Raw genomic sequence first — 24823 nt, 5'->3', positions numbered from 1 at the left:
TGAGGATTCAGCTAATCAAACACAACACATCTTCCCTTTCTCTAAAAACAGAGAAATATAGCTCGCGAACTCCTCGCCTTCTACACACTTGCATGAAAATACGTAAATATATATATATAACCATGTGCGCAGAGGAAAGAAAAAAAATTTCAAAAAAAACAGCAAACACCGACTAGAAGATGTGAACACTTAAAGGGGAACACATAGTGCCCTCCTCAAGCCTCGGCAACTTCCTTCCTTCCTTCCTTCCGCACAGACACACAAAGTGATGCGTATTGGCCAATACAATCAACAATCATACAAACAGAAGGGAGTGAGGAAGAAAAAAAAATACATAACAAAATGGCACGCGCCGAAGAAGAAGATGTAGGGTAAGACAAAGGCGGATGACGGACGGCAATCATCAATGGAGGAAAAAGAAAGCGTAGCGGAACAAAAGACAGTGAAGTAAAAAAGAAAAAAGAAAAAAGAAAACTGAAGTGACACTGGAAACCGCACATCACAGAAACCGAGAGGTAATAAAATGGCGGGTAACAACAGTGCATTTTCACCTACTCTTCTTCTTTTTTTTTTCTACCTTATTTCCTTAAGCACAAATTCATGGTTTCGTCTCTTGTTTTTTCTACAGTTTGTTCCCTTCCGTCCCGCCGAATTATTCATCACTGGGTTCCTTTTCCTCCTCTCCTCCCATCCAAACATCAATCAGCTTCGTTGTCTTTTTTCCCCATCTTTTTCTCCCTTTCTTTTCTTTCCATTGTTTTTTTTTTGTTCATTCCTCATCCCCTGCCTCCTCCTTCACGTTCACCTTTCCTTTGGATTTTTTTTTCTTTGCAGATCATCAATAAAATTGGCGATGAAGCTAAAACAAAGAACCAATTACACGGGTACAAAGAATAATTTTTTTATTTTTTTAAAAAAAACAATACAAACACAGACACACACACACAGACAGATAGACGCAGAGCTGTATAGAAGCATACAGATGCAAGCCCATACAAAGAAAACATATACGAATATATGATTGTGTAAACTTGCCTACCTGTGTGAATGCCCTTTTCTCCTTTCTTCCTACTTTTTTTTTTATTATTCTCTTTTGCATTCTTGTAAATACAAAATTTTGTCTCTTACTTTCCTCTTCGTTTACTCATTCTTTTTAGTCCAGCTCCATTTGTCTATTTTATCCAGCTGATGTTGTACATGCGGATGTTGTAACATCCAGTTGAGGAGAAAAGGAAAGTCCAATGCATTTACTCGCGAGCATAAGCAAGGCTAACTCATAAACTCCGAACGACAGTGGAAATTAATAATAATAATAACAATGGAAGGATGGAGAAAAAGAAGAAAAGAAGGAAGAAAAAACAAAAACAAAAACAAAAAAGTTAACTTTGAGGTACGGTCGAAAACCGCACATTTGAAGAAGTCAATGTGGAAGAGGTAGGGAAGGGGGCAAGCCGAATAGTCAAACAACCAAAATAAAAAGTAAAAATCAACCTCAAACAGTAAAAACAAACAAACCAACAAACACTGAAACGGTCAGAACACACGCACACACAAACATACGGAGAGGGAAACTTGCGCGGAAACCAAGTGGGTGAGTGAGAACAATAGAGTACACAATGAAAGATGACAAAACGAACACACAAACACATACGTACACACACACACACATATATATATATATATATATATGAATATTGTACATGCACATCATTAAAGCAGTAATTTTGTTTGCTCATCAACACGAGGCGTTTGCCTTCGCTTCCCTGTACGCAAGCACTTCTGCTCGGAAGGCCTGTTCATCACCCCAAAGTGTAGCGGCGCGGTGGTTCAGTGGTGATTGATTATTTGGGTTTCCGAGAAGGCTTTGAATGGAAAGGAGAATCTTTGAAAGACTGTAGACGGCGCTCCACTTCTCCTTGAGGATGTCGAGGCATATGGCACCATGAGAATCCACATTGGGGTGAAAACATGGTGTAATGAATCGCACATCCGGTGCAGAATAGGGGTACTCTTGAGGAAATTCAATAGAAAGTTTGTACTCGAGACCCTCGTAAAAAGTATTGGGTGCGCCCTGCAGCGTGGCAATCCAATGAAAAAGATTATCACTCACAGGGAAGGCGCTAATACCCTCCGCACCGCAGCTCACCAATTCCTTAAGCTCACTCATGAGTCGCGTTGTTACGGAATTACCGTTTGTAGACATTTAGTGCTCAAAAAAAGTAATAAGAATAACAACAGCAACCTCCAAATACCTTGCCCGTTCCCTTCGCTCTTTGGCCGTATATAAGCGAAGAAATATATAAACGGATGTGGCGCTTCCAAAATTTCCCTACCAGTGCAACTTTCCTAAACTTCGCAACGACACAACTCAAACAAACAAGCAAATAATATAAAGCCTGTTTCTTTTTCTCTATCTTTCTCTTCTCAATTCAACGGCAACAACAATAATAATAATAATAATATTCACTTCACCAAATGTCTATAACACCGAACCTGTGCACGCAAGATCTTGATTTGTATGAATATAAATATATACGTATACTAATTTTTTCTTTTGTTTTATGCACTTTTTTCTTTTTTTTTCGTGTAGTTTTATTTTATTTATCTATTTATTTATCCTCGGCTTCTTCCAAACGCTTCAGCTAAATTAGTTAATTATGTACAACGTCCTATTTTTTTTTCTTTCCGCTACTGTCTATGTGGAGTACGAATATACAAGAGTTTTCGTAAAAGGCAAAATACTTTTTCCTCTCTTTTTATATACAAAACAGACCGCAAAAAAAAAAAAAGAAAGAGTATGTGAAAGAACAACAAAAAGAGAATAGCAGACAAAAGTCCTACAAAACAAGACAAACCGAAAAAAAAAGGAAAGAAAGAAAAAAAACGGAAGAAAAGAAAAGAAATGAAGAACAGAGAAGCAAAACAGTAATAGCATGTAATTAAAGGGGGGGAAAAGAGAAAACGGCAGCACAACTTTTGAATGTTGTAGACATTTTTATTGCATTTTTTTTTATAATTTAAATAATGCAAAACAATATGGAAGAAAAACGAATAAGCAAGCAGTATCATATAATAATAACAAGGACATATAAACACATATTCACCTCCACATATGCGGGGCTCGGTTCATAGTGTGAAATTGATGTTCCCTCTCTCATTTTATCTCCTATTCTATTATTTTTTTATTCTTTAAAAAAAAAATCAATCCATTAATTATATTAAATACACCCAAGAATTATCCATGAGTTTACACACATACATACACAAATAGAATCCCTCTCTTTTTCCATCCGGGGATGTAACGGTCTTACATGTAAATGTTTCGACTGATGCTTCAGTTTCTTATTCAACACCTCTAAGGACTCGACATAACAAATCCAACTGAAGGAACAAACGTTTCTCATGTAAAAAAAGAAAGAAAGAAAGAAAGGAATGAACGCATGCGTGCATGAATTGTATTTACGCGCCACAATTAATGGTATTAAAATCTTCTTCACACATCCTTCATATGCCTTTACTGCTGTCGCTGCCAAAAGCATTGTGATATCCGTCTCTGCATATTTGATGTCACTTTCCCTATTTTTGTTTTTGTTTTTTTTGTCTTTGATTTTCTTTTTCTTTTTCTTTCTCTCTCTGTCTCTTCTCTCCTTCTTTTCTAAACCTCAACTAATGAAACTAAGTCATTCAAACAAGAACAGAAAAAAAAAAGAGAGGAAGAAAAAAAAAGGAGCAAATACACGCAAGTTTGTCCTTATCTTCCTCTCCTCACTCCAAATGTAAGAGAAAAAAGAAAAAGGAAAAAGAAAGAATAACAGATAAAGCATGACGCAAGTGTACACATGCATATAAATGCAGTAACAATTCCTAATGCAACAAAATGGTTTCCTCACAACTTCACTCATTTCCTCCTCTACACCACCACCACCACCACCACCACTTATGCTGCACTTCATATCGCCCACAGCAGCATCCAACAACAACAACAATAACAATAACAATAACAACTAAAAGTGAAACAAAGTAAAAGGAAAAAAGAAAAAGAAAAAGAAACGAAAAAAAAAAAGAGGGAAATGATGCCACTACCAACAGCACCACTCACACAGCACCACGTCATGTGAAATAAAGAACAGTACGCCGATCGCACCCACAAGGACGATTATATATATATATATATAGCAGACAAACAAAAAAGGAAGTAACAAAAAAAAAAGGACGCCCGAACTTTTTCTTTTTTTGCAGAAGTCAAAAAGGGAAAGCAGTGACTTCTTCCTTTTCACCTTTCCTCAAACTCCCTTCACACCTTTATTACAAGAATCATTTAACTTGTACAAAAAAACAAAGGGAACGAAGGAATGAGGGAATATGGACCCATACTTTTGAGAAAGAAAAACAAAGGGAACGAAGAAACAAAGAGACGGGAGGTGACCAAGAAAACTGAAGAAAAAAAAAATAATGACAATTATGATAATGACAAAACAAAACCAATCGGGGAACAAATCGAAACAAGAAAAAAAAAAAACACAAACACGCACGGCTCCCTACAAATGGCGTTACGGAGCGACAAAATTGTGCATTAAGTAAATGGGTACATACACACGGGAGAAAGGAAGCAGGGAATGGGGAATACAAAACAACAACAAAAGGAAGAAAATTAGGAACAAAGAAAGATGACAACACGGTTCAGACTCTATGATGAATAACCACAAATTTTCAGTGTTATGTTTTCGCGCCCTTTTCCCAAAACTTTCCTCAGGTCGAATAAACAAACACGCCTGCATGTGTCCCTTTTACACTTCCTTTTCCTCCAGTGACTCCTCTTCCATGCGTTTTCCTTCAAAAGGGAATATAATACGCACGTGCTCGCATTCTCTTCCAGCATACACTCCACGGACAAATACACACACACACACAAATATATATATATATGTGTACACAGCTGCACACAAACACAGACACACACACACCAAAAAAAAAAATACATTTGTATTCAAAACATACTGCATGCACATATACATTTCCTCATGATCTCTCACTTCTTTCTTTTCCTTCGTTCACACTAACCGCGTCCTGTCCCTTCCCTTTTCTCCCTTCTTTTTCAGTTTTCCTTTATTATTATTATTATTTTGGAGGGGTTTTCATTTGCTGGGAAGTTTTGCTGCTCTCCTCTGCTGTTCCTCCTCTCGCTCTCGAGCCCTATCACCAAATATGTCAAAATCTGGCGGCTGCTTCGGAGCTGCAAACTCTTCGTGATTGTCATCGCACTCAACAACAACTCCCGGCACCCGCATCTCCCAAGTGCATTCTGTTGGATTTGTAAAACCCCAAACTGCAATTCCAATCTTACGCGTATGCCAGCGGCGCTTGTATTTTTCCGAATAAAGTTTGTAATATGGGCATACCATTGAAACACCGGCCACCCACGGACTGATGCTTTGCTGCACCCAATGAAGTATTCTGTCTAGAATACCAGGGCAAACACGTACCGCCCATGATACGCTTTCACCACCGGTTTGAATCCACGTCCGTAAAACCTGACCCGAATGAATTTGTCCTACAGCGACGTTGCGGTCCCGCTGACGGACATAATACAGCACTCGTGGGTCAAATGAAATAACTGTCGTTTGCTCATACATGTAATCTGGGTACCGCTTGTAGAGGTCAAGTAACCTATCAACACATAACCGCGATCGATTTCTTTCCTTCACTTCAATAAGCATTTTAAGGTTGTTCTCACGACAGAACAGCACAGAATCTTCTAGTGTTGGGACGCGAATCTGCCCCGTGGGATCAGTGATAAAAGGAAGCTCCTTTAGTTGAAGGAGCGTGAGTTCATCAATCCGTTTCGTCGCCGGAACACCCTTCAACTGTCCATTAGCCACGGCATCATGGAACACAACAAGTTCGTTATCTTTCGTTAGTCGTACATCCACCTCGATACCAGCAGCACCTCGGGAAAGTGCATATTTAAAGGCGTCAAGAGTATTCTCAGGAACGCCAAGTACTCCTCTGCAGCCGCGGTGGCCAAACACTAAACTTCCCCAACTTAAACGTGTGGGACCTGCTGGAAGTTGCAGGTGACGTACGTAAGCCCAACCTGCAGCCACAGCCATACTAGATGCTACAAATACACTCTTCATTGCCTTCTCCCTTCCCCTCTCCTATTTGTGAAACAAAACAAGAAACACAAACACGTAACCACCTTCACCTATACGATCCTCGTCCTGTATTCTTCTTTATTCCCTGCCACGCACAGCAGCGGATTGCTTCAGATGTGAGGAGGAGTTCGAGAAAAGAAAATGGAGGAAAGAGAAATTCTACAACAACAACAACAAACAGCAACCAGTAGCTACCACTTACATGTTTCCCTGCAAACACGCATCACTGCGGATACACCCAACAATCCGTAACCAAAAAAAAATAATACGTAAATTCGAGGACACTTCGAAACATTGCATACTCAGCCATGACTCCTCACCTACAAACGATCAACTTATATGGACCTTCTCACCGGGCATATTAACAACACAATTTTAAATTAAAATTTAGAAGGGACGCAAAGAAACAGGGGGAGGGAGGGAAGGAGGTATAGAGGAAAAGAAAAAAAAAATTTGTCCGCCGGTGGCTGTTGATTTTTCCTTTTGGTGCTGTCAGGCATCACTGCACTCCCGCACGGACTCATGTTGCACTTCAGGCCACCATCCCGCAGATGTCAGTTGCATCAACTCTCAATTAAATATTCAAAGCCTATGAGACGCGTCATTTAAAACGGCATTACACATTTGTACTGCGAGCAGCGCCAACCGTCACGTTACCAACGTGGAGTTTTCCACCACACGCTTCGACCATCACTTTTTTTTTCTGCTTCGGTGCATTTCAATGCGCTCCTTAACAAACAAACAAACAAACTCATTCTCCTCTTTTTTAAAGAAAAATAAAATAAATAAATCACCCGCGACGCTTTGGGGTCACGCAATGCAGCAAGGCGGGTTACGAAGCTACATTTTTTTTTTAAAAAAGAGAGACAACCTAACAAGTAAACACTACAACTAATTAAATTGGAAAATTCATCCAAAAGGAAAGCATGGTCTACAATTTAGACGGTTAACTGGGGAAGAGAAACAAAAGGCAGCAGCAGCAATTAGTGATCTGACAAATAACAACGCTGTGGAGAAACCACCCCCTCTTCCGGTTGATTTTGCGGAAAGATTACAACCTCAAAAAAAAAAAATTGTATATATAGCCACGCTGCGTCCCGTATTATCTCATACGATGAAAAGAAGGAGTAAACAGTGTAAGGAACAAAATAATAATAATAATGATAATAATAATAATAATGGAAACAAAAGTAAAGAGAGAGTGCGCTAAGGTCCACTCCGCCCCATCCCTCAAAAGATGAAAAAATGCCGCAGAAAAGAGAAAGAAAGCACAACCGACTGGTTGCACACAAAAATTTATGCTGTGTATCTATGTTCATAGAAGGGGCGCAACAACAACAACAACAAAAACAAGGCAAACAACTAGAAGAAACTACCTGAACTACAAATTCATCCACTTCAATCGACACCTCCAAACATGAACTCGTTTGTACCTGTGTCTTCTTCGTGCATGCGTCGTCCTGCCTCCAGTTGTTCCTGCTGCTTGTCGAAACACAATTGCATCAGTTGTTGTGCGCTGCGCATTTCTTCTATTTTTTCAAAGAGATCTTTCTCCCGCATACGAGTCTCAGCAAGGGTAACGTCATTAATATTTTTGAGCGACTCCAAGTTTGCGCACCGCTCCCTCAGGGATGAATTTTCTAACCTTCGAGCCTGCAGTTGACAGGACATCTCCGCCTCCCGCTTGCGAGATTCCGCCAGTTCTCTCTCAAGAGCAATAAACTTCTTCTCATCACTGCGTATCTGACCGTCAAGGCGGCGATTCTCCATGTCGTGGGCGCTAACCGCCTTCGCAAGATCAGATATCCGCTCCTCCAATCTCTGCCTTTCTGCTGTAGCTGCTGCAGTTGCTTGTTGTGCCTCCTGCCGAGCAGACAGCAGCTGCTGCTTTATATTAAGCGCTTTCCTATTTGCATCATTTAATTGTGTGTACAGCATCTCCTTCGCAGTGTTAACGGCTTCCAGTTGGTAAACTGCCTGAGAATTCTTTTCACGCTCAACAAGCAAAGCTTTCTCTTTCTCGTGCAATGCCTGTTGTGCATTTGTCAGTTCGCTCCGGAGCTCACGCAGTTCTACCTCACTTTGGCTCTGTACCGTTGCGCACTCATCCAAGCGCCGACTAGCCCGATCGTACTGTTGTTGTATTACGCGTTTCTCCTGCTCAAGAGCAATACGTTCGGTATCCATACGCTGCTCAAGGGTCCGAAGCTGATCCTTGAGTGAAGAGATTTGACCCATTTGATGAGCCATCTCAACACGTGCGCACTCTAACTCCGTCTTCTCACGGTGGAATTGCTCCTCTTTGCGGCGGTAATCCTTCAGCTGGTTTTCTATCTCTTGGCCTGCACGTGCCGATGCATCGGATAATTCCTGACGTAGTTTTGCCAACTCTGCAGCGTGATGTTGCGCCTGTTTTGCCATTTCCTTACTATTCTCCTCCTCAAGTTTTCGAACACGCTCCGCGTGGGCGTATTTTAGATCATCAATCTCACGTTTAAGTCTCAGTTGCTGCTTCTCAGCCTCTTCAGTGTACTCTCTCATGCATAAAAGGGCGCTGTCACACCCCTTGTTGGCGATACTATTAACACCTCGTAAGAGGCGAGTGGCGATGCTAATGGCAAACTCACCAAACATCTCTTTGGTCATTAATGCGTCATCAGCATAGGTGATAAGTAGGCGGTTAGAGTTTACCGCCGTCCTACGTTGCACGTCACTCGCTTCACACACTGAATTGTTTTTCTCCTCCTCCACACTTTTGATTGTGGCGTGCGCACGCGCGAGTTCGCTGCTCATTGCATCCAACTTTTCCTGCATCTTCTGTTGCTCCTCGCTGTGCTTACCAACGTTAACTTGCTCTCTGTCGCGTATCACCGCCAACCGTTGCTGCAACGTCATCTGCTCATTTGCTGCTGCTTTGAGATCTCTCTCTTGAGCCACTAGTTGGCGCTCCATTTCCCGATGTTTCTCCAGGAGTACCCTCATTCGTTCATCCTGTTGGTGAATTTGTGCTTTGTAAATTCTAGATTCCTCTTCTCGCGACGCCTTTACCTTTTCCAGGTGGCGCTCCAGTTCTGACCGGAGCTTGTTCACCTCATCCACTTGCTGAAGCGCCTTACGAAGCGCCTCCTTTCGCATGGTGTGTTTCTTCTCCTTCGGCGCCATCGCCTCTTCCAATTCCACAGCGCGCTCCTGTAGGGTTTGTAAGCGATCCACCGTTTGCAACATCTCCTTGTGTTTCTGCTGGATTTTCTCCTCACGATCCTGGACCTCCCTCTCGAGAAACTCTACGCGAGCTTGCAAGTTGTCTGAGTCACGGCGGGCCATATCCACCTGGTGCTGCATCCGTTCTTCCAACAGTGCCACTTTGGTTCGCTCCTCGGAGAGCGCAGAAATTTCCTGTTGTAACGCCGCAATGGTAGTCTCACGTTGGGTTATTTCACGCTCCATATGCTCACAGCTCTGCTTCGCAGCATCTTCAGCTTCACGCGCATGCTGCGCTACCCGCGCACACTCCGTCTCCTTCGACAGAATTTCGCCTTTTAACCGACGAAGCTCCTCTTCAACCTCCCGCTGGGACCTCTCGGCCACTCGACATTTTTCTTCAAGCGCCTTATTGGTCGCTTGTAGCGTTTCCCCACAACGTTGCACATCAACCATCTCCCGCTGTGTCCGCTCAAGGGAGCGCTGGCTCTCGCGGAACCTTGCCTCGCATTCCATAAGTTCTTTCGCTAAAGTGTTGTTATTCTCCTTATCAATCCTTGTGCGCAGCTCCTGCACCTCATCCCGCCTGGCAACGACCTCTCTCTTAGTGTCTTCAAGGGTGCGTTCAAGGAGCTCACGTCGCTTGATCTCCATTTCTTTTTCTGCGTTGGCATGCTCTGCTGCTTTACAGAGGGTTTTCTCACACTCAGCGGCAGCCGCAAGGAGCTCCTGTTGCTTTGCTAAAGACGCGCGCAAGCTTGATGCCTCAGATGTCGCCGCTTCCTGTCGCCGTGCGCTTTCCTTGGCTTCCTTGGCCCACCTTTCGCATTCGTCACGCACATTGGCCAGTGCCTCACGGGCGGAGTTAAGTTCACATTGAAGCGCCTTGTTACCCGACATTTCTTCGGTCAAGCGAAGATTCGCGGCTTCAAGCTGCCTGCGCACATCATCAATAGCATTTTTCTTCTGGGACTTGCAGTCGCCCAACTTATTGTTATGCTCAAATGCGAGTTCCTGGATTTTTTTCTCATGCGCGGTTGACAACAGTTGCAGTTGATGCTCCTTGTCCTTCAGCTGATCCCGCATCCGCTCTATGGTGTGCGCAGCATCGTCAAGACGCCTTGATAACTCTCTTCTCGCATCGGAAGCACGATCTCTTTCCATGCTTAGCCGATGTTCAGCTTCCTTTAACTCAAAGGCCACCCGATCCCTGTCCTCCTTTAAGCGGTCCCGATCAGAGGCGATGAGTGCAATTGACTCTCGCGAATCCGCAGCTGCTCGGCTGCTCGCTTCTTTAGACGAAGCAAGAGCATCTTGGCATTCCTTCAGTTTGGTTGCGCCCTGCTCCAGTTGGACGCGCAGCCGACTCATCTCCGCCTTGATTTCCGTCACCTGAGCCTGAGACGCCTCCAGTTGGGAATTCATCTGCTCACGATCGCGTGTGTTGCGGCTGCGCTCCTGCTCAAGAGTCGCCGACACTTCCTTCCATCGCTGCTCCATAGTTTGCGCGTCAACTTCGCACTGCCGCAATTGGCCAGTCATGGCACACAGCTTCTCTGTCGATGACTTGGCCGCGTGAATAGCCTGCTCAATTTCTTCCTGCTGCCTGGATCGCACCTCGTTGTGAGTTTCTTGCTCCTTCTGACGAAGTTTGCGAACTTCTTCCAGCTCGCAAGTAGTTTCGTCCAGCTTGTCCTTCAACTGACCATATGATTCTTTCAGTTCTTTGAGTTTTTCTTTCATTTTGCGTCCCGATTTCTGAGCATCAGATAACTGCGCTGAAACTTCGTCAAACTCTTCGGCACAGGCTTTCCTTACTGTGCGCAACTCCTCTTCATGTTCACTTACGATTTGCTTAACGCGCTCCGCAGGAACCATCGACTGCATTTCCCTCCGTGCATCTTCCACTGACTGCGTTAACGCGGCAATCCTCACTTCCAGTTTTCGAATTTCTTCCTCCTTCAGCCTACATTCATCCACAGATTTCAGAGCTTCCTCAAGCTCTTTCTGAATTTCCGATTGATGGGCTTTCAACTCTTCCCGTTCCGTCGAAAATTTGGAGACCACACCGCTATAAGTCTGCTGGAGTTCCTCAAGCGCGGTCTCATGCGCTCTCTTATTTTCCTCTATGATCTTTTCGGCATCCATTAAACTATGTTGCACTTTTTGAAAGTCTATACTCAAAGCTTCATTCTCCTTTACAAGTTTATCTATCTGATCTTCGCATGTACGGTTCTTTTGTTCCAACTTCTTCGCCTTCCTCATAACTTTATCTAACTCGTTGCTAATCTTTTGGGCATGTGATTTGTGAGCCTCATCCTTCTTCTTCCCTTCACACCGTAGCTCCTCAAGCACGCGGATGAGTTCGTGGATTTCGCCATCCTTCGCGTTAATAACGCGAAGATACTCCTCAAGCAACTGGTCAAGTTGTGCCATACCGTTTACAAACGGAAGGGAAGAGGTTCACGCCAGTCCACGGAGAGGGAGCCCTTCACGGCGACGCGGCGGGCTCACAGTTAATAAACAAAACTACAGATCAGGGGGAAAAAATCAACAAATCAAAACCTACAGGTAACGACGCGGTGTGGTGTCCTTTTTTTTTTCCTTCTTTTGTGTGTGTGTGTGTGTGCCGCCTAGAGGAGGGCACGATCCTGAACGAACACATATCAACACATCAAAAGGGAGGGAAAAGAAAGAAGAAACACAACGTAACATAATGAAGAGACAAGTGGAAAGGAATATGCAAACGCCCGTAGGTTACACGCATGTGTGACAGGGACTGAAAGTCGGAAAAAATAAAATAAGATAGTGCAGGCACAGAAACTGAAACCTCAATTCTGCCGCTTATTCACTTCTCGCCGCCTTGGTGGTTTTGTTTCTCTCCTTATCATCATCTTCTTCGACACACAAGCACAAAGCTAATACACCCAACCGCTAACAAACCGTTTTGCAAAACACCTGAAAAGCAGACTCACCAAAAAGAAAAAAAAAAGAGACGAACTCCTCTCTTATTATTCGTGTCAACGTGAATTATCGCACCCTTTCCCACTTGGTATTTTACGAGATTTAATTTTTTTTTCTTTTTGCCACCTCCGGCTTTCTTTGGGCTCACTTCAGTCGCTAAATTCTTTCTTTTGCCGTAGTTAAAAAAAAAAAGAAATTGACAAGTTATCACACTCACACACATCCGACTATATTCTTTCTTTGCCGTGTTATATCGCACCCCCCCGGGGCAGAAAAGGGAGATAAAATATACCTTGTATGGTCATTTTTCTCTAAACACATTGTGCATTCGCAGAATGTCGACGGAACGTTGCAAGAATACAAACTAAATAAAAAACAAGAAAGGAAAGAGACACGCTCATGAAAAAAAAAAAGAGAAGTAGGGGTGGCACGCAATTATCCCTTTCTCAAATGCTTCTTTATAATAATTCGAATGACTATTCAAAGGGCATCTTGTGCCTTTGGTTCTGTTGAAAACTGATGCTAATGATGCCGAACACCGTTTTCTATTCCACGATTTACCATCACCGGACCCTATACGTTAAGTTCTTTCTTGATTTTTGTAAAAGCATCAACGGCAAGCTTCACGTCTTCTGTAGTGTGAGCAGCAGAGAGTTGCACTCGAATACGAGCCTGTCCCTTGGGCACTACAGGGTAGCTGAACGCTGTTACATAAATTCCTTCAGCCATCATCTTAGCAGCGAATTCAGCAGCAATACGTGCTTCGTATAGCATAACTGGAGCAATGGGACATTCCTCGTGCCCGCTGAGTGTGAAGCCGGCTTTCTTCATTTCAGTACGAAACAGATGTGTGTTATCTTGCAGCTGCTTCCGCGCACTCGAGGTGGTTTGCAACAGCTCCATCACCTTGAGCGTACCACCCACAGCTGCAGGAGCGATGGTGTTGGAGAAGAGATATGGCCGACCCTTTTGACGCTGAAGATCGACGATTTCTTTGCAACCTGATGAAAGACCACCACTGGCACCACCAAGGGCTTTGCCAAGTGTCGTGTTCAGGATGTCTACCTTGTCGATAACACCAAACAGGGCCGGGGTGCCGCGACCTCCCGGACCCATGAAGCCACTGGCATGAGAATCATCAACCATTACGTTTGCGTTGTATTTTTCGGCAAGCTGAACAATTTTGTCAAGCGGCGCAACGTCACCGTCCATCGAGAAGACACCATCTGTGACAATGAGGCGAATGCGATTATGCTGAGTCTTTTGTAGCGCAGTTTCAAGTTCCTTCATATCCAGGTGCGCATAGCGGTGGCGCTCCGCCTTGCAAAGTCGTACGCCGTCAATGATGCTCGCGTGGTTCAGTGCATCTGAGATGATCGCATCTTCTGAAGTAAGAAGTGCCTCAAACACACCGGCATTTGCATCGAAACAGCTTGGGTAAAGAATGGTGTCTTCCATCCCCAAAAACTCAGTCATCGTCTGCTCCAACTTTTTGTGGATATCTGTGGTACCGCAGATGAAGCGCACCGACGCCAAACCGTATCCGTGCGAATCCAACGCATCCTTCGCTGCCTGGATTACCTCCGGATGGTCCGCAAGGCCAAGATAATTATTCGCACAGAAGTTCAAAACCGGAGTAGCAGCGGTCGAGACATTGATGGTGGAGCTTTGCTTGGATGTAATAACTCGCTCCACCTTGTATGTACCAGCCTCCTTGATTGCTGCGAGTTGTGCAGCCGCCGCTTCCCGCAGCATTGAACTAACATAACGAGGAACAGTGCGGAACATATGTCACACAGAGAAAAATTAACTTGGCACAAGGAAAGTAGGTAGTACCAAAGCCAGCGACAACCTAACCCTTACGAAGACTCCCTATTCCGGAAAGCTTTGACGTCTGTATTTCTTACTGTCACCGATGTTCTGTTTAAAACCCCCTAAAGGAAAGTAAAGCTTTTGAGCACGTTTGTCAAAATCCCATCCTTGAATATAATGACAGTCATATCCAGAGTTTGGAGGGGGGTTTATGGTGTATGTGGTATAGACAAATGAACAGATGATTAGTAGTAGTGGTAGCAGCAGCCACAGCAGTTGCAGAGATAAATAAAAAACAATGGATGAGATTCATTCAGCACGAAATCTTGCGTGGCGGCAGAGCACAAGCGTGTGTTGAGCGAACAACCCGCAACGAAACGCGTCAAAACGTCCCCGGCCACACCGTAACCAAGTGGTCCAGCCAAGAAGGAAAAAGAATTGACGAGATCAAATAAAAGAAATAATGTCTCATTTCTTCGCCGGAAGGTTGATTGTGCGGAACTGGTGAACAACACGGTGAGGCAGCAACCCTTTTATTTCCTCTCGGCTCTGATTGGACAACACGATAAACAGGCCACGCGCCCCATCGGGGAGAATACGATTCCCGCGAAGTGTATTATCCTCTAGAAGCTCCTTCAACGCGTTGTCAACATGCTTTACAACTGAGAGATCCTTAACCAACCAAACAACACAACGCGTCCCTTTGGCATCATGCTGCAAACGTTGCATAAACGAACCAACGCCGTCAAACTGGTTTTCTAGTGTGTACAGCTTCCCGCACGATGATAGCCCCCTTAAACTCTCCTCTACGGCGGAGTGGCCGGCACCCCGAAGATGAATGCCAGTGACACCAAACATCCTGCTCGCAATGGCCTGTTGTACTTCACCTCCCGCTGGGAAACAGTGGCAAGGAGGAGCATCGGTCGCATCCCACGGGGGGAAAATGGACCAAACACACGTGAGTACAACAGCTAAAAGGACACCAATTACATGGCACGGTCCGAAGCCCGTTGGGCTCGGCGCTTTTTCACTCACTGCACGAACGGACGGACTGTTCAGTGGGCGCGCGACTCTAGCAACCGGTGTCTCATTTGTTCTTTTTACTTCATTACCACTACCACCCAACGCTTCGCCAGAAGATGACGACGTCAGTGGCTTTTCTTGGGGTGATATTACGGCCTTCGCACTCTCTTTTGTGCGACGCGCGCGGGGTGGTCTCTTAGGAGGCATATTATTGGGGGATGCCGCGTTCCTTCAGTCCCTCCACCCTATCTCTATTTCCTTTTGGCATATTCGTTTGCGTACAAAAACAAAAACAAAGGCAATTACATGAAGTAAAGTGAAGGGACATTTAAAAATATCATGGACGTAAACCTAGGACAATGCTCGCGCCAGTGAAGAGCAAACAAAAGGACCGCTGCCCCATGATGCTGACTAAATTTTTCCATTCGAACACGAACAACAGCGCTGAGAGCATATTTCGCTGCTGTTCCCCCCTCCTCCATCCCTCGCTGCCCATCGAAATGTCAACCACGAGGTAAAGTGGGGGGCAGCGATAACTTATGATCCTCAACTGCCACAAACTGTTTGTACTCCGCCACTTCCTCCCAATGGTGTCTGGTGCTCAATTTTTTGAGTGCCTCCCGTCCCCGATCGGACACCGGCCACTGCTCGCTGCTCATCCGCCTCGCCAATTCCAATGCCATCTCACCATCGTCAGCCACCTCCGCCGCTTCGAGTAAGTGCGTATACGTGTGTGGAAGAAAAGGCACCCCATCAGCGTCTTGTTCTCTTCCAACAGCCAGAGCCTCAGCGTACCCTCCACGGGACATCTTGGCTTTAATGAGCGCAAGGTAACAAATACTATCCAACTTTAGCTTGCCGCTAAAGCAACTAAACACTTTCTCCACTTCCTCACTGCGGTTGGCGTCAGCACAGGCTGCAAGAGCGCAACCGACACCAACGACATCTGGTCGGATGTTCTCCCGCCTCATTTGCTTCAATACCATCAATGAGGCCTCCCATGCAGTCGGAGGCACACACTGGCGAAGGATGTTTGTGTAGTGGGAGACATTCATTGCCACCCCTTCGTGTCGAGCGGTGTGCCACAACTCCATCGCACGGAACCAGTTGTTTGCTTCAGCGTTGAGCAGCTCCTGCTGAAGGGCGTACACGTGACCGAACTGATGCATCCACCCGCCACCATAGCGAGGAAACACGCCCTGCCCCGACAATCGCGGGTGCATTAGTTACGGCCTTTCAGAAGCGAGATCATTACAGGGGAAAGCAGAAGAAAGAGAAATGGTGGTGAAGGTGCACAGATGAGTTGTGTAGAAAAATAAGAAAGCACGCGGCCCTTACCGTCCACATTGTAGGCGAGGAATCGAAACAAAAAAAAAAGCAGACAGCCAGAGAGTGACGTTGGCGGGCACCCGAGAGGGGCCTCAACTCACCCAGACATTCCGTTATGTTTTTTTTGCTGCTGTCTTTTCCCCTGATTACTTTTAGACTTCTTCCCCCATCCTCTGGCAGTTGACCTTCTTCCAAAACCTCGTAGCCATTCCAATTGCAGGAGCCTGCAAAAAGGGAGGCAAAGAATGAGAGGGAAAAAACTGAAGGAGACAAAACATAGTAGTAGAGGAGAAGCAGCAGCCAAAAACACTGAAACGGTACAATCGGATGCCCTCCTAAGACGCCTTCCCAGAACAAAAGAAAAATATTAAGGCGCGAGATGGCTCAGTACGAACCAGGTATCGGACAAAACGGGGCGCCGAGGCGGCCGCCAGCGCGCTTTATTGCACCTCTTTTCGATGCATCAGGGCGCTTACTTGGAGCGCTGGCGCATGCGTCGTCGTCGGCGCTTTAAGCGCTTTATGCGCTTCTTGTGCCACTTGGGCCGCATCCCTCCAGGGCGGCTGATGGTCCCCATCCTTCACCTTCTGACTAGAGTAAATAAAGAAAGCAAGGAAGCAAAGAAAAAGCAATGGGGAGCCGTCCGTCGATAAGAAAGATGCAGAGAGTAAGAAAAACTGTCACGGGCTTCTGGTGAGGTGAGCCTTGGAAAAGGGAACCCCCCCCCCCGCCCCCGAGATGGTTTACTGCCGTACGGTGAACAGAACACCACGCAGTATTGAAGGAGAGCGCTAACAAAAGAACAAACCACACGGGAAAAAAGGGCCGCTCCTCGGCGTATCAAAAACAGAAGAAAAAAAAAAGGAACAAATCATAAGGGTGAATACACACTTGGGTTGTTCCCCTGCCACGAATCCATGCGCGACAAGACAAGTGAGCGACACTGATTCGCGCGACCGCGGGATCGTTCAGCGGTTCGACTGTCCACTTACTTGGAGCGCTGGCGCATGCGTCGTCGTCGTCGCTTTAAGCGCTTTATGCGCTTCTTGTGCCACTTGGGCCGCATCCCTCCAGGGCGGCTGATGGTCCCCATTGTGTGTTCTAATGTATTTGGTAGTTTTAGACGTTACAAACAAAGGCAGCGCAAAAGAAAAAAAAGAGAAAGCGTTAACAGGAGGTTGGTTGAAGTGAGCAGACGGCAGTCAAACACCGGGCGCGTATGACTGTCGCCCACAGCAGTTAGAAAGGAGTGAGGGCCAAGACAATAATATAAGAAAGGAACATTATAGCACAGGCATACCTCCAAAGGGGAAGAAAACATTGACACTTGTTTCCACTCTAGAAGTAGAAAAATGGAAAGGTAACTAGACGACGAAAAAAGGGGGGAAGACATCAAATGCTTTGTTTCCGTACCCATAAATAGGTTGCACGCACATGTGCATGCGTTTCGTTGATCGGGAGTTCGGCGTGCGAAACTCGCAAAAAAGGAGCACTGAACGGCACCACGAGGAATGTTCACCGATGCATCAGGGCGCTTACTTGGAGCGCTGGCGCATGCGTCGTCGTCGGCGCTTTAAGCGCTTTATGCGCTTCTTGTGCCACTTAGGCCGCATCCCTCCAGGGCGGCTGATGGTCCCCATTGTGTGTTCTAATGTATTTGGTAGTGTTGTTCAGCACGCGATTCAGCGATGTGAGGATAAAGAAAAGGTAAAAGAAAAAATGAGCAGGCGAACGGAGAGGGTTGCAAAAAGAGACGCATCAGTTATGCACTTGAGAAAGAGAGCTGATACCCGCATGGGTGGCTTGTGGGAGGGCCGGCCACCCCCCTTTCCTTTTAGATATTAACAATTGGATGGTTAAAAACAAAACTAAATAAATAACAAAAGGAAAAAAAAGGAACCCACCAAAGTTTAGTTGGGGACCTTCAGCTTACCTTCCTGAACCTTCTCCTGAATCGCGCGCGGGTGCTCACCGTCGATGGTACATCCGATGGAAACGGCAGTGCCAAGTACCTCCATCACCACAGATTTCATGCTGGCGCCCATAGAGTTCGGCGCGGACTCCTTCGCAATCTTCAGAATCTCAGAGAAGGCGATGTTACCGTCATGCTTAATGTTCTTCACCTTCTTGCGATCGCGCGGTGGCTCCTTCAGCGCACGGATCAGCCTTGAGGCGACAGATGGCGTGACGACGACGGTAGCCACACGGTTCTTTACGCGCAGCTGACACGTAACCTTGAGACCCTTCCAGTCCTTCGTGGATTTGGCGATGTCCTCACCGATCTTTTTCGCATTCAAACCGAGTGGACCAACCTTGGGGGCGAGTGACGCCGTTGCAGGCACCTCACCACCCACAGCACGGACGACGACTGTGATCTCCTGATTGGGGTCAAACTTTGGAGGCATGGTTCGCTGTGGCTCCTTTCTAAAACAACAATTCAAATAGAATAGAGTTGAGAACTGGATGCGCTGGTAGACCAAGAGAACACGAAAATGCAGCGAAAGATGAAACACTGGAAAGAAAACAAAAACGCTCCACAAGAATGGTAGGATAAGAACGGACGAATGTGCACACGTGTGTACGTTCTCTCCATGGAAGTGTGCATTTCCCCAGTCTGTGAAAAAACGGGCACACACTAAACGACTCAAGTATACTTGCGTGAGAGATGGCGAACGGGGACCAGGCCCCCAAATAGTGTGACCATTAGTTCTCGCGCACGGCAACTGAGCCGTCGCTATCAAGCACCACACGCAGCGAGGCAAGACTCGGTAACCTGCTGGAGAGATGTTGCAACACGGCGGGCCCAACGACTCCAACCACGGCTTTGGAAACACAACGTCCATTTTCCGCTGGTAAATCGTCCTTCACCAAATCAATAAACCACTCAACTACCTCATCATCAACATCCAGTTTGCCAATCCCGTGCCGACTATCACAGCGGTACCCATCGACGGTTGCTCGGACTATTTCCCTCGCAGTCGACAACGACGCTGGTAGGAAAGGATAGGTTTGTATCATAGACGAAGAAAGTTGCGAGTAGAGACTCTTAAAATCACTTTCTACGATACGTCGCATATCTGATAAGCTCTTCCCCCGTGTTCGCCCTTGGCGACCAAAGTCTGTTGTTATTATCACCGTCAAGTAGTTGAGTGGCGCGTCAGAGGCCTCGGGGAATGTCGTTGCCCTACCGAATAGCGGAAGGAGAACGCGCACCAGATCCGGATGCAAGCCATTCAAGTCGTTGACTATAACAACACCGTTTCGTGGATACCGCTTGGCGTGTTCCACAATTTTCTGCACCACATCGCTGCGGAAGTCTGTCACTGAGTAACCGTCGTAGCTTACTCCGGAAAGCACAAGGGAGGTATCACCCACCAGGCACGACATGTCACGGCAGCGAAAGGCGAGAGCAAGGGATATGAGTTGCGCAAGCGTCGTTTTCCCCACCCCATTGTCACCCGCGAAGTGTAACACTAAAGGCCTCCCCGGATTTGCTAGTTTGACCGCGATATCTCCCTTTACACCCTCAACCACATGCGGTTGTCCTTTAAGACCCTTTTGCAAGAGCCTTGCCAACCTCCCCATCACGTCACGCTTGTAGTCGTGTCTATCCACATCGACGGGGTAGGTGAAGAGCTGGCATTTAACTCTCCCCATAAAACTAACCTGGCCATCACAAAGCGGCTTTTCCAAACAGCCGCTGTTATGCGGGCTCTTACTCTCGAGACTAAAGTCGAAGTGTGCCCAGTTCACCGTGTAGGAGAAAACTGCAACCAATAGTGCGAGGCATATCCCGGTGAGACCCATACCCATGAAGCTCGTAGTAGCATACAATAGGGGTGACGGCAATGAGAACCCCCTCACGTTGTATTTCAACAAATTGTCGGAGAGTGAACAACAACAGTCCGGAACGAGGAAAATGCAAATGGAGGGAAATAAAACAAAAAAGAAAAAATCGAGGAGTGAAATGCAGTGGGCACTCTCACATATACAGAGATGGAGAAAAAAAACGACGACAGTGCCGGAGTTGGTTACAGGTGAAACAGAAGAGGAGACAATAAAATACCAAAGGAAATTACACCGTCGTCACCACTGGTGTTATCAGTTGAATGGAAAAAGGTTGAAGTGTCGCAAGGGGAAGAAGTAGACGGTGGAACCACCCCTCTTCTCCCCATCTTCCCTCGTTGATAGGTTGGAAAAAAATAAAGATGAGCCAAGTTGGAACAATAACAATAAAATACCTAAAATAAAACACACAAGAAAAAGAAGATCTTCTAATTTGTTTGATTGCTTATCCCCTAATACCTTCCCACGGAACTCGTGAGATGCCATTTTACAGTTAAGCCCCCCCATACTTCCTCGACAACACCTTACTTCACAATTAGTCATTCATTCAGTTATTAGTGAGTTCACCATGCTCCTTTTATTTGCACGCCTTTTACACGCAGAAACAGAATTCACGATCGTAAAATATATTAACGGACAAGTAAACACGACCGCAATCTATTGAGTCGTGTACACGTATACATATAGGTAAACTTGAACAAATTTAACGGAAGAAAACGATAAGAACAACGCACACACAAAAAAGATAACTGTACTCTGCCACTCTCCCCCCTTTGCCTCTCTCATGTCTTGCTTAAAACGTTAACACATTAATCCACACGTCTTCACTTTTTTAAAACACACACACACACTTTACTGCTGCCAGATTTAGTCTGTATCTTCACGCGAGTCTTTTCTTCATTCTCTCATAGAAGTGGGGAGTTTCATCACGGACAGGGTGCCGCTGTTGATGCGCTCCAGGTGTCCTACAACATGCTCGTCTGAGGGCCCTCCTTTCCGTTACCGTCTTCTTCCCCCTTACGTAAACTGTCGAATTCGGGTGGGTTAGATGGGGTGCCGGAGCGGTAAAGAAGGTATACACAAACAGAGCACCATTTCAACCCGCACACCATGGCGGTGCAGGAGCAGAAGTTGGATTCACCCGTCCACTTTTCGCGCCTCTTAATACCAACCACAAGCGTGTAGATTGACAAAGTCAGTAAGGCAACATCCGCTGCAACAAGAACGCCCATGATCACGACTCGCTTAAGACTCCTGGGTTGGATGCGGCTCTGAAGTCCCTCAGTTCCCATAACGTGCATGGCGATTGCCAGGCCGATGAAAATGGAGGCGGCTACAAACCCCGAGGCGGCCATAAAGTTTGAAAACTTTCGGACGAATACGGCGGCTCCCACAAGGTACGAAATGAGGAATATTGTGTACACCGTTACGCGGATTCGGAGACACGCTTTCTCTGAAAGAGCCATTTTCTCTTATTTATTCACTCTTGACTTATTGCCGTAGGAAAATTGTCTATCTCTGGCGCAATACATGAACAAGTTTAACGGTAGGAGAAAGAAACGGTAAGGGGAAGAAATAGGCATGCCACCAAAACAACGACACAAAAGCAGCCTTCATGTGCTGGGCACTACGGACACGTAGTAAAGCGAAAGTTAAAGGGTAAAAAGAAAAATAATGAAATCGTTCCCGCACCAGTAGTGCTGTCCGTGGCCAAAGCACGCGCATTCCCCTGAAGGCACTTGGGACGTACTAGAAAAGATGTACACGCCACAGCAAATCAGAGCGGGACAACCAGGGACCTCAGCGAGCACCGAAGATTCTGGACCCTCCTCTACGATCTGATGAGGGGAAAAAAGTGAGGGGACGTAAAGAAAGGAGGGAGGGAGAACCCCCAACAGCATGGTAGTCAACAGCTGAAGGAGATTCTAGTGTGCGCAGCAGTGGAAGAGAAGCCACAAACGCCTCTTTGCACACTGGGGGACATACAACACAGCATGAGCCACCCTCACAGAAGGAATTGTTGTAACATCTCCTCTCCCTTCTTACCAAACGTTCCCTCTCCCCACCCCAACACACAAATATGCACCCCCCAATCAACATTTAAGATTTTGTACGTTCCTATCATTTAAATCCTTATTCGTTCTGCGTGTTATTTTTCATTTCTTTTCCCCCTTTAACACTGTGAAGCACTCGTGGAACACCACAGTATCACACCTTTCAATCGTTTTCTTCCGTTTTTTTTTCGCTTCCCATCTTTCCTTTATGCGCCTCTTTCCGAAACAACTCAACACACCCTCTTCTCTCTGGGAAAGAGGCAGAGGTCCTGAAGGCGGAAAGACTTTGAAACATACATGAAAAAGATATTTTCCCCCGCAAGCATGTGATGTAAGATCAAAGTAAAAGAAAGAATGAAGGGGGTACACAGACATCCGTCTGCGTGTACGTATATTTATACGGCTCACGTGGGTTTCGCGCCCACGTGACATAGGGCAATGATTAAAAAGGCGAATAAAGCGCGTGGTAAATGCTAAACGAAAATAAAGGAGCCGATTACATCAGCACCGGTCGATACCGGCACTAGAGAGAGAGTGGCAAAGAATGAGGAGGACGATTGAACTAAATATATTAACCAAGTTGTAACACTGAAGATTTAAAAAATAAAATAAAATAAACCATCAGTACCCTCCCTCTCCTATTTTTTCAAACCTATTCCTACACCAGAATAGCACACAACTGCCACAACGTTGAGGACCTTATTCGCTTTTGATACGGAAATCTCCATTCTATCCCTCAGCCTTCAACCACACTCACATCTCCTCTTTCCGGCTTTCCCATACGTCGAAAATATAACGCACTTGCGGTCACTTGAATTGTTTCTCAACCCCCCCCTGTTTCCCGCGCATCAACGGTTTTCATCTTCTCTCGACCATCGCGAACGAACCGAATGTACCGCGCTCGCCACAAAGCCTTGAGGGAAAACATTTCACTCATTCAAGTAGCCCACTTGTAGGTGATGGAGAAGGCTCTCTGCACCTGCCGAGTGCTTATGCATTCCGCTACCAAACTCCTTCGTGGCGTCTTTACCAATATAGAGGTCAAGCACCTGCCTTCCACCAGGGTGAACCTCATACCATTGGAACGTTTCGTTGTCGTGAGTATAGCTTGTGCCAGTGTTGAGTGGTTTGTCGAGATCAATAACCCTGTTACTAACCACTATCAATTTCCTTCCCTTCTCTACCAAACTATGAATATCTTCCCATGTGTACATCTTCGTCTCAGCCGGTTCACACTCGTCCATTTCCCTCTCCAAGATGGCAGCCTGCTTCAGGAGTCGCTTGTACTTCAACTTGTTCACGTTCAGTTTAATTATATCGTTCGGAGTGCGCACAAGTCGACTCGCCAGGCCCACGAACTCACACAGTCGAATGACCCACTTTGTTGGATCGTAGTGATACCACTTAATACCGTTGCGGTAATCTTGGCTGAATTCGTGGTGAAAGTTGTGATACCCCTCGCCGAAGGTGAGGAGAGCGCAAACCACAGAGTCGTGCGGTGTGTGGCGGTCCGAATACGTTTGTACGGCACCAAAGAGGTCCGTGTGAGCGAGACTGTTGATGAAGAAGGTGCAGTGATGTACGAATACAATCTTCAGGATAGCTGCGTAGAAGTAACCGCCAAGCCAGTCACCCCACCCAAGGCCACAGACAAGCGTCGGGAGAATTATGCCAGACGCAATGGCCATCTTGAAGAAATGTCGGTGCTGAAACTGGATGATGTTGTTGTACTTGAAATCGCTAACGTCAACCCTGGCCGGTATTGCATAATTCTGCTTCATGATCATCCACCCAATGTGCGAGAAGAAGAAGCCACGAGTCGCATCATAGGGGTCCTTGAAAGTGTCAACATACCGGTGATGAATGCGGTGATTGCGGCACCACCACTTGGCTGAACCTTCGAAAGCGCCCGCACCGGCAAAAGCACAAATCCACTGGAGGATGGGATGCGCAGTAAAACTCCTGTGGGAAAAAAGGCGGTGGTACCCTACGGTAATACCGATCATACCATTAAATATGTAGAACAAAACACCCACAATAAGCGTGTTAGTCTGCAGCGGGACACCCGCCATCAAGGCCCCTATGCCCATAAGTGGCGGGAGGGCCAGCACAGCAACGGCAACCCAGTTAATTTCATAGTTTCCCTTTGACCACTGTGGAATGTCATATTCAGTTTTCTTCACGGCCGGCGCGTCACAGACCTTGCTTTCCATTGCTTCGCTCATCTTTATCCTTACTACTGTTAATTATGCGCCTTCACTTTGACAGTAAAAGTAAGTAAAACTCCCCTTCTCTACTTTTCGTATATTCCCCCACAGACTGACTGCGAGACCAACCCACACTTGCAGCGATGTAACTAATAATTTGAAATGGGGGAAAGTGGAGTTGCGTTCAAAGGTGGAAAAATGTGAAGCACATCGAGATACCAAGAGAGCAGCT

At 46.0% G+C, this 24823-nt stretch overlaps 10 protein-coding genes across 10 annotated transcripts, besides 24 other annotated features; all 10 read right to left on the bottom strand.

Moving 5' to 3' along the window:
- Positions 1 to 24823: part of a sequence feature (sequence corresponds to BAC RPCI93-11J15) that runs on past both edges of the window.
- Positions 230 to 250: a microsatellite.
- Positions 712 to 830: a sequence feature (A-rich).
- Positions 893 to 920: a sequence feature (AT_rich).
- Positions 1355 to 1377: a microsatellite.
- Positions 1453 to 1560: a microsatellite.
- Positions 1636 to 1668: a microsatellite.
- Positions 1668 to 1689: a microsatellite.
- Positions 1736 to 2203, bottom strand: Tb927.8.6090 (ubiquitin-conjugating enzyme E2, putative; the record flags this gene model as incomplete). Its single annotated transcript, XM_842346.1, has 1 exon — positions 1736 to 2203. One exon carries the CDS (start codon positions 2201 to 2203, stop codon positions 1736 to 1738), a length of 468 nt encoding a protein of 155 aa, XP_847439.1.
- Positions 2438 to 2462: a microsatellite.
- Positions 2546 to 2615: a sequence feature (A-rich).
- Positions 2857 to 2907: a sequence feature (T-rich).
- Positions 3003 to 3026: a sequence feature (AT_rich).
- Positions 3173 to 3225: a sequence feature (AT_rich).
- Positions 3407 to 3433: a microsatellite.
- Positions 3580 to 3627: a sequence feature (A-rich).
- Positions 3914 to 3937: a microsatellite.
- Positions 3972 to 4005: a microsatellite.
- Positions 4023 to 4063: a sequence feature (T-rich).
- Positions 4877 to 4964: a microsatellite.
- Positions 4891 to 5015: a microsatellite.
- Positions 5136 to 6137, bottom strand: Tb927.8.6080 (hypothetical protein, conserved; the record flags this gene model as incomplete). Its single annotated transcript, XM_842345.1, has 1 exon — positions 5136 to 6137. The coding sequence occupies one exon, from the start codon at positions 6135 to 6137 to the stop codon at positions 5136 to 5138; it is 1002 nt and encodes a 333-aa protein (XP_847438.1).
- Positions 6918 to 6946: a sequence feature (AT_rich).
- Positions 7303 to 7335: a microsatellite.
- Positions 7485 to 7508: a microsatellite.
- On the bottom strand, positions 7554 to 11792 carry Tb927.8.6070 (basal body component; the record flags this gene model as incomplete). The annotated part of the gene is made up of 1 exon (XM_842344.1): positions 7554 to 11792. The coding sequence occupies one exon, from the start codon at positions 11790 to 11792 to the stop codon at positions 7554 to 7556; it is 4239 nt and encodes a 1412-aa protein (XP_847437.1).
- Tb927.8.6060 (2-amino-3-ketobutyrate coenzyme A ligase, putative) lies at positions 12894 to 14108 on the bottom strand (the record flags this gene model as incomplete). The annotated part of the gene is made up of 1 exon (XM_842343.1): positions 12894 to 14108. The coding sequence occupies one exon, from the start codon at positions 14106 to 14108 to the stop codon at positions 12894 to 12896; it is 1215 nt and encodes a 404-aa protein (XP_847436.1).
- Tb927.8.6050 (hypothetical protein, conserved) lies at positions 14601 to 15362 on the bottom strand (the record flags this gene model as incomplete). The annotated part of the gene is made up of 1 exon (XM_842342.1): positions 14601 to 15362. One exon carries the CDS (start codon positions 15360 to 15362, stop codon positions 14601 to 14603), a length of 762 nt encoding a protein of 253 aa, XP_847435.1.
- Positions 15659 to 16378, bottom strand: Tb927.8.6040 (hypothetical protein, conserved; the record flags this gene model as incomplete). The annotated part of the gene is made up of 1 exon (XM_842341.1): positions 15659 to 16378. One exon carries the CDS (start codon positions 16376 to 16378, stop codon positions 15659 to 15661), a length of 720 nt encoding a protein of 239 aa, XP_847434.1.
- Tb927.8.6030 (60S ribosomal protein L12, putative) lies at positions 18395 to 18889 on the bottom strand (the record flags this gene model as incomplete). The annotated part of the gene is made up of 1 exon (XM_842340.1): positions 18395 to 18889. The coding sequence occupies one exon, from the start codon at positions 18887 to 18889 to the stop codon at positions 18395 to 18397; it is 495 nt and encodes a 164-aa protein (XP_847433.1).
- Tb927.8.6020 (hypothetical protein, conserved) lies at positions 19188 to 20297 on the bottom strand (the record flags this gene model as incomplete). Its single annotated transcript, XM_842339.1, has 1 exon — positions 19188 to 20297. One exon carries the CDS (start codon positions 20295 to 20297, stop codon positions 19188 to 19190), a length of 1110 nt encoding a protein of 369 aa, XP_847432.1.
- Tb927.8.6010 (uncharacterized protein) lies at positions 21296 to 21796 on the bottom strand (the record flags this gene model as incomplete). Its single annotated transcript, XM_842338.1, has 1 exon — positions 21296 to 21796. The coding sequence occupies one exon, from the start codon at positions 21794 to 21796 to the stop codon at positions 21296 to 21298; it is 501 nt and encodes a 166-aa protein (XP_847431.1).
- Positions 22979 to 23002: a sequence feature (AT_rich).
- On the bottom strand, positions 23314 to 24609 carry Tb927.8.6000 (fatty acid desaturase, putative; the record flags this gene model as incomplete). The annotated part of the gene is made up of 1 exon (XM_842337.1): positions 23314 to 24609. The coding sequence occupies one exon, from the start codon at positions 24607 to 24609 to the stop codon at positions 23314 to 23316; it is 1296 nt and encodes a 431-aa protein (XP_847430.1).

The sequence above is a fragment of the Trypanosoma brucei genome, chromosome 8 (genome assembly GCF_000002445.2).
Source record: "Trypanosoma brucei brucei TREU927 chromosome 8, complete sequence".
Lineage (NCBI taxonomy): Eukaryota > Euglenozoa > Kinetoplastea > Trypanosomatida > Trypanosomatidae > Trypanosoma > Trypanosoma brucei.
Note: the sequence above shows the minus strand (reverse complement) of the source record. Positions and strands in the feature narration are given on the sequence as shown.